The following is an 8,623-nucleotide window of genomic DNA, read 5'->3' as shown; positions in this document are numbered from 1 at the left end:
GGCTGAACTTGGCCCTGGTTTGTCCTCAGGGAGGGAGGCAATTAGGACAGGGGGGTTGTTGGAAGGCCTCTGTCCCAAAACCTCATCCATGAGGAGAAACCATGGCCAAGTTTCAGCAGTGGATTTCCCGCTCACCCCCTCACCTGTCCCAGGACACTTGCAATCCTAAGGCAGAGCAAATACACCATACCTGTTGTTAACAACAAGAACACCACAATACATTTCAGCAAAGATGTGTCAATTAACTTGCTTACCTTGTTTTTTTTTTTTAAGTTGTCCCATTTTCTTTTGGCCTGCAAGGGAGTGACCTTCCCATTTTCTCCAGAATTTTCCTAAAAAAGGAGAAAAAAGGAAAGACTTATGAAAAATATTGAGACAGGGTTGCAATCTAAACATTAGAAAAATCACACAGCAGTACATGCATACAAAATACTCCTGGATTATATTCCTGGATCCTCAAGTTTGCTTAAAACGTTTGTAGACAAAAAAATACATAAAAAGAGAAAGACTATTGCCTTAACTAGTTGTCTCATTGCTGTGGGCTTTGTATAGGGTGAGGGTTATTTTTTGCATACAAGAGGCAGCTAGTGGAAATATTACAAATGGTTAATGACTTTAATGACTTTATGACTTTTACCTCCAAGCCACAGTGGCCGAGTTTTTGGCCCCTGTAAATAGATAATCATTTTCGGCCCTTAATTGAATGAAGTCAGCCGTCTGCTCCTTGGTCCCTGAAACAAAAAGAATTACAACAGGTTTTGCCTCAGACCACCTGATAAATGAAGCTGCAGTTTTTTAAGAAACACCCCTGGGTTTTAACACTTGTTTCGCTGGCTATTTCAGGTAAATTAAACGATGTATTGCAGACACCGCTATGTTTTTCAGGTATTTTTATCTACCACATTTCAGATGGATTTGTGCTCCTGTTTTATTTACTTGAATATACCCTCCTACTTGAAATTCACTGCAAAAAATATTTTCTTACTTAATATTTTGTCTTGTTTCTAGTTCAAACATCTGAAAATTCTTAAATCAAGAAGCATTTAGCCTACTAGACAAGTAAAACATTTCCTGTTTTGGGGGAAAATTAGGTGAGTATTGCTTAAAACAATAAAATAATCTGCTAATGGGTTAAGCAAAATAATCTTAAATCAATCTGAAAACAAGATTATTTTTCTTACCCCATTTGGCAGATTATTTTGCTTATTTTAAGCATAAACTCACTTAATGGAGTTATTTTTTCCCCAAAACAATACAATAACTTTTGCTTGTCTAATAAATGCTTCTTAATATAATCTTTTTTTGATATTTATACTAGAACAAAACCAAACAACTAAGCAAGAAAAGCATTTTGTTGATATTAAATTTAGTATTTGCTTAATTTAACTCAGTTGATTGTTTTCACACAGGGGGTTCAGTGATTGGTCCATATTCATGCTTTTAACACTTGTTTCGCTAGTTATTTTAATAAATTAAAACACAATACTTACATTTATAAGTGAATTCCTCAGCCACCACACTACAGACACCTGACATTTTTTTGGAATAAACTTGCGTGAAGTTGCATCGTCACTCACCGTTTATATACTGGTCGTCACCGGCGCGCTATGAATTCTGGGGAAGGGTAGGCCACGAAGTGTCCATTTTTGTATCCTTCGTTTGTCAGAGAAATGAAGGGCGCATTTGGCGGCGCATTTGAATGACATACCAAACTGGAGCAGCCTTCGTCGCGCCGCGGTGACGCAATCGGCCTTCCAAGCGTGCAGAGTTTGAATTGGGACAGTCTTCGTCGCGCCGCGGTGACGCAATCGGCCTTCAAATATGGCCATCCGGCCTTCAAATACGGCCTTCGAAGGACGCAGCCTTCACTTTGGGACACAACTCTTGTATAATTCCAAACAAGCCCTGCAATCACAATATTAAAGGCTATGTTTACACAGAAACAATCTGAAGAGAAAACGCAAACGTGGCGTTAGGTTATCACTTTTTATTCTGCGTTTAGACGAGCGTTATGGGGGGGAAATCTGCGTGCATATGGTGACGCAAAAGTGTGTGAAATTCGATGTAGTATGCACTCCAGGCGGCTAGGTGGCAATGTGAAGCACTGCCACACAACAACACCAAGTCTGCGCGCCTGCGTACAACCTAGCAGTCTAGCAGACTTTTGCGTTTTTACCCTTTAGACGGGAACGCGACGGTGGAGCGTTTTTAAGATTTCCACTCTGGAGGGTGGTTTCACTTTTTTGCGTTTTTAAGCCCCAAAAACGCCGTCGCCATCTAAACAAAAGGCACATCTGATAAAATATTTTTACGTTTTCACCCGCGAGCGTTCTCGTGTAAACAGGGCCTAAAAGAACATATAGGTTACATATGGTAACCCTCGTTCCCTGAAGGAGGGAACGGAGACGCCACGTCGAGACCGACGAATAGGAATCTCGCTAGAGAGGCCAATCTACTTCGAGTGAAACTAAAAGAGCCAATGCACATTGGCGTGCAATCATTTGCACCAGCTGTTCAGCCACGCAGCGTGGGTATTTAATGAGCAGCAGGTGCGATTGCACTGCAGTTTTTTACTGAGGAGCTGAGCCGTCCCAGCGGGCCCCAGCAGATGTGGTGATGGGATGTGGCGTCTCCGTTCCCTCCTTCAGGGAACGAGGGTTAACATATGTAACCTAGACGTTCCTCTTCAGTCGGTCAGTTGACGCCACGTCGAGACTGACGAATTGGAATCCCTACCAAAGGCCCACAGCTGCTGACCCCATCCAGCGCCCTGTGCAAGCCTTTTGCCCCTTCTTGCCTGGAAGGACATGTAGCGAATATGCATCTGGGTAAATATGAATTAGCTCAAGAATATGGGGAATCTTGGGATATTAATATCTATGACTCATGGTCATAATTCATAAGTCGCATGTACATTTATTTATTTTTTTATTATAGGAAATGCCTCGTTCTGTAACTGGTCTGACCAACCTTTAACTCGGCCAGCGAGTAGATGTAAGGTCAGTACAGTTAAGAAGGGGTATTCACAAACTCCACTAAAGTTTAGGTTCTGGCCAAGAACATTAAACTTTATTGAGTTTATTAATTAAAACTACTGAATGTAGTCTAATATTATAGAGCCTGTAGCTTTATAGATCTTTTGTTTCATTGACTTTATAAAAAGTGGGTTTTCAAACACAGAGACAGTTAAAAGTATAAATGGGTTTATTAATAAAATGGCACACGCTAGAGATTATAAACTACAAATATAAACGTACGTAAAAATGCAAACAAACACATAAACATTTAAACAAACATGACGTGATCGGAATGAAAATGGAATGAAAGAAAGAAAGATATAGAGGGAAGATAGAGGGTAACTTAAATCACAGACCTAAGACCTAGACACCTGGAACAGCTTTTATAGGAATCAATATACTTGCGAGATGTGGTACTCTTTCAGTGTGATGCTGAAAAGGGGACGCGCGTGCGCGTGTCCGGCTGGTTTGCGTCTAGCTTCTTCTTCTGGGTCGTTTCGAAAAACGATGTAAAGGCTCACTTGAATTTAACGTTACCGGAAAAGTTCAGATTCGTCTCCCGGGATGGGAGAGGCTGGAAATCTTAGTTGCAACGAACGGCAGCTACGACTCGAACATGTGTTGGTCCGAGGAGAAGGCCAGGGCCTCCTTCAGATGTTCCTTGGAGAAACGCTGCGCCGAGGAAGAGGGTCCAGAGAAGTTGGATGAGTTGAGTTGGAAGCGAGAAGAGAAGAGAGAGAGATGAGGGGGCTTCTGCCGTTTTATCAGACATCTGGTTACGCCCCCTCTTGGAACGACAGCGAATCAGATTGTCTTTTCTGAAGCGGGAAAATTCTCTTTGTGTGAAGAAGAAAACGCCTACTTTCACCATATGTCTTATGAGAGAAAGAATTCATATTTCTTCTTAAGATTGTACACCTGGAACAATACATCTTACTGTAATACTATGTGCGGGACTGGTTGAATTAAAACAGGGCGGTCAGACAGATACCAAGAATTACAGGTAGATATTGGACACACATAACATTACGTTCATATGCCTCATTACACACAAATAAAGCTTGATTAAGCACACAATAAAATTGTCAGTGTTTCCGTTATGGCAAATGACGACACTTTGAGAAACATAGGAATACGTATCAAACATTTAGTGGCTTGTTATGTGGAAGAATATCTGTTTCCAAAGTTCCAGAGTGTGTGTGTGTGTTGTTCTGGAATGCCTTTGAGGCTTGGGTCGTAAAGTTTTATGGTCTGAGTTAGGGTTACAACAAGACACGACTGAGGAATTCCCTTCAATGAACATTTGGAATTCAAAACTATACTCTAGCAAACCAAACCTCTATCACACGTGCATATAGGAAGGTACACACATTATAAAGGAAAATAACAGATATTTCTCTTATTCTCAGTTATACACAAAAGGGTGTTTGTGTGTGTGTGCGGAATGCCATGAGGCCGTAAAGTTGGGGGATACGAGTCACATGGGCGCTGGTAAATGGGTCCTCGTGGGGCAATTATTAACCAGCAAGGACACAAGACGATGTGTCTTCCCATATGATCACTTAACGCGAGAAGCAGATGTCGTTGTGGCTACATTCCCCCTTTTTGTTAAACGAAATTCGGGATGGAATTCGTTGAACAACAAATAGGCACAACGAGTGTCAGGGCGTTGTCGGTGACCGTGGAGATGCACATCACCGTGCTAGACTTCTCTGAGTGTGAGTCCTGCCTTGGCAGTCAGGAGTCGGGGGTGTTCTCTCTCCATGCGATGTCGGATGCCAGACCTGGTGAGTGTGGCTGCTTTCTCGCGAACCACTGCGGCCTGCATCCTGTTAGAGGCGATAGGGAGAGAGAGAGAGAGAAGGAGAAAAAAATAATTTTCCAGCGATGGAGGTCCTTAGTTGGTTTAGGACAGTCTTTTTGGTTCGCTGAGGTTGGTATGCCACATGCTTTGATGTCCCATGCATGGCTTTTTGGCACATGTGGCGTCATTGTTACGCCTGGCCCCCCCTTGTGCTTTGTGGCTTTACGAGCTGTGGCGCTGTGATGGCAACAGGTGCACAATGCGTATTGAAGTCTTGTGAACGCAACATGTGCGTGGTGGCAGACAGCTGTCTGAGGCACTGGTTGTCAGTGAGCTCGGATGGCCTGTGAGGGTGGTGGAGGGGTAAGTGGTGGCATAGGAAAAGTCTGTTCATCAGAGGCCCGCATGACTTTCTTTGTACACAGCGGAGGTAGCGTTTTAGCGGCTCTGAGGCGTGCAGTGTAGTTGGTAAAGTTCGTTTGTGCTGTGTAATCACTGCAATGGTTAGGGTGGGTGGATGGGTTGTCTGTATGTGGCGCAGACATTGGTTTGGTTACTCAACTGCAGGTCAGTCAGGACCTTGAAGCAGTAGGTGTCAGTGTTCGTTTTCTGTGTCTGTGTCAGACGTGGCTGCACTGTCTTCATCTGTGATGTAAGAAGACTCTGCCTCACCAGTGTTCTGGAGAGAGTGGTTACAGGTTCGACGGTCTGGGCTTGGAGTTCTGGACGGCGGGTGATGCTGGTTCCAGAATCTTTCTGAGCGGTCGGTCCGACGCTTTGGACGGGCACCGTCACAGTCGTGCCGCCACCTGCTGTCTGGTTCTGAGCGGTGCTCAGAGACGGAGTGAATTGTGTGTGTCTTTACCGTCTTTTCATCCATGGCCCTTTGCTTGGTGTAAGCCTTGTGGGCTAAGTCTCTGAGTTCTCGAGTAGACATGGTTCGTGGGCAGACGAGCACGCCGAGATGTTTACTCACGGTGCTATGCAGGTTCCGCAGAAACAAAGTTCTAAAGGTTATATCTTCTTCCATATCTGGTGTGTTGGTTGCTCCGAAGAACGTTTGTCGGAGTCGGTCATAATAGGAGTGTGGGTGTTCAAGTCGGGCCTGTTTCACGTCGAGGGCCGTGATAAACCCTTGGTCTGATTCTGGGTCAGAGAATTCGCGGATCAACGCTTGTCGCAGTTGCTTGTAATCTGCTTTGACAGGCTGTGGTTGGCGATCCAGAAAACTACGCACCTCTCTGCTTGAGGTGATTCTTACCAGGTACAATTTGTCCCAAGCTGTCGCGTTGGCGACAGTTTGCAGGTGAAAGTCAATGTCTTGAAGGTACGCATGAACACTGCAGTCTCCGGCAAACGTAGGAATGTTTCTGGCCATCTTGTTGAGGTTTGTTGGACGAGAGCTGTTGCTGGGGGCCCAATCCGTCTGGAGAGGATTCTGACCCTTTACAGCTCTTGGTGTTTGGCTGACAGGCGTGGTGTTGTGCAGTGGGCTTTCGCCCCCCTTTTCAGCTCTGGGTGTGTGGCTGAAAGGCGCAGACTCGCTGGAAGGGGGAAATGGTGTGAGATGTTCTTCCCCTTCCCGGTCGCGGTTGAAACTGTAAGCATGTCTCAGTTCTCTGCGAACCATGTCTAGTTCGTCTTCGAGATCGTGTCTCTGCTGAATGAGCTGATGGATTTTAGTCTCTGCTCTCTCAAGGAGAGCTTCAGCCCGTTGGAGCCTTTCGTTGAGTTCCTCCCGGGTGTTTTCCTCCGACTGCTGTCTTTGATCTGTGTGCAGACGAAGATCGTCCAGGGCTTTTTGAAGTCTTTCAACTTCCTGTTGTAGCGTTGTGTCCGTCTCGTCCTCTTCCTCGGTCAGGAAGATTAGCTGGTCTAGCCGACTCTGTGTGTGGGCTCGGTCCTTCCGGGCTTCTGTGGCCTGGAGCTGTAGTGCGGCTGCCTTCTGTTCCATATCGAGACTGAGCCTTTCGCTGGCCCGGGCCTTGGTGACGAGGTTGAGTGCGATTTTCCGAAGATTTTGGCCAGCTGCTCGTGGTCGTACTTTTGGGTTGGATCGCAGGTCTCAAACTGGTCCAGGTACTGTGGGACTGGGTTAGCTCGACATCTCTGCTTACTGTGGTGAGAGAAGCACAGCACACACAAAAAGAGACACAATGCAAGTTTGTTTTAGGGTTAATGAGCTATACTCATACGGGCTATGCCGTTTATGAGAATTTCGGGGCTAACTGATGTCAACAGTTAGCGGAGCCAATTTCGTGGGTATGGATGAAACCCACAATAGAAATTTGGACAGGCGGTAGCCTGGGGGGGTCGTCTAGCGACGCCCGCTTTGATCGTCACTCTATTATTCAGCTTTTCCTGGGGTCTCTCTTAGGTTCTGTGTCTAAGTGAAATGAAAGAAACAAATCACAACAGAGTGGAGAAAGAGACAAGGTTGAAGGTAGGGAAGATCAGAGGGAAACACAACACAAGGAAGTGCATTGGTCTGCAATGAAATGTCACAAACAATAACACGGGGAGCGTTATTTAAGGAAAATAAATCAAATAAGATAAAATAAAATAAAATAAAGAGGCCTAAGCCTTATTAACACTGCGAGAGTTCCTGATCGGGCCAGGAGATGCGTGGGTTATCGGGACAGGACCTCGAAAGAAGGTGTGTCTTAGAGAGAGAAAGGTGAGTCCAAGCACTTAAAATACACCCGAAGGAATAGCTAGTATTCTGTGGTTCCTAATAAGTGGATGGGTTCTATCAAATTTTAGTTTACCTGGGGGTGAATAGAGGTCATCCAGGTGGAAACCAGCGGGCGCGGTCAGACTCTCCGACGGTCCCAACACCAGACAGAGCGCAGTGTCAGTAACGCCGGACAGATGATCCCCGCCCACCGGAAACCACCAGGGATGACTTTTGGATTACCACAGTGCACTGACTGAGTCCTGCCAATAGATACACAATAAGGGATTAAAATGTTAGACTTAAAGTAAATTAAGGCTTTCTGGTTTCATCAAATTGAGTAAATAGGTATGCAGGAGTCAGAGGCAAAGGCTTTACTAAAATAATGATACAACAAAAGGAAATTACGATAATTGGTTGTAATTATCAGAATAACCTACCCCCCCCCCCCCCCCCCCCCCCCTTTGAAAAGGCTGGAGAAAGAGGGAAGAGAAAAATAATTATCAATGAAATAAAATTTGAATAAACAACACAGGTTTGAGACGCAGGCAGAGGAAAAGGCCCCGGCAGTGGGTTTGTGCCCCAAGGTGAGGGCCGCGTTTCCTCTCAGTGGTCCACCTGGTTGAATAGACACAATTTGAACAATGCAAACTTGTTTAAATTAAAATTCAAACAAGCATGCAAGGAGAGGTCCAAAATAAAATAAAAATAAAAATAAGGAAGGAAAGAAAATTAGAATGATGACAGTGATGTATCAATACTAAAATTAATTAAACTGAAATTCAGAATGACTTCCCATAATCCTTACAATAACATTGAAGTTATCAGTATTGATTATAAAAATAATCAAACGAAAAGGGTGGCAATGAGACACTTCAATTGCAGACTGGGGGTTAAACAGATATTGATAAGTCGACCCAAGATCGCCACACGGTGGCGTGCTTCTTCCTAGGTGGACCTATCAATGAACTGAGTGAATCAAATCTAAGTTTTTAATTCGAAAAGTTTTCCTTTTTTTTTTTTTTTACTTAACTTAAAGTGTGACCGTCAAAAACAGAAAAAGGAATTGTCTGACTCCAAATAATATCAGCATAAGCTAAGCTTGAATGCAGTTAAGTATTTGAGAGA

General features: G+C 44.4%; 1 protein-coding gene and 1 long non-coding RNA gene across 2 annotated transcripts in view; both read right to left on the bottom strand.

Moving 5' to 3' along the window:
- Window positions 1-8,623, bottom strand: part of LOC309501867 — a 166,198-nt gene that overhangs the window by 26,371 nt on the left and 131,204 nt on the right. The gene's annotated exons all lie outside the window — the stretch shown is intronic.
- LOC309500923 (uncharacterized protein) lies at window positions 4,292-7,267 on the bottom strand. The gene is made up of 2 exons (XM_082172741.1): window positions 5,448-7,267; window positions 4,292-4,817 (listed from the first exon to the last, which is right to left on the bottom strand). The coding sequence occupies exons 1-2, from the start codon at window positions 6,773-6,775 to the stop codon at window positions 4,712-4,714; spliced, it is 1,434 nt and encodes a 477-aa protein (XP_082028867.1). The 5' UTR covers window positions 6,776-7,267; the 3' UTR covers window positions 4,292-4,711.

The sequence above is a fragment of the Leuciscus leuciscus genome, assembly GCF_965113295.1.
Source record: "Leuciscus leuciscus genome assembly, chromosome: 6".
Taxonomy (NCBI): domain Eukaryota; kingdom Metazoa; phylum Chordata; class Actinopteri; order Cypriniformes; family Leuciscidae; genus Leuciscus; species Leuciscus leuciscus.
This window is presented reverse-complemented; position numbering and strand designations above follow the sequence as displayed.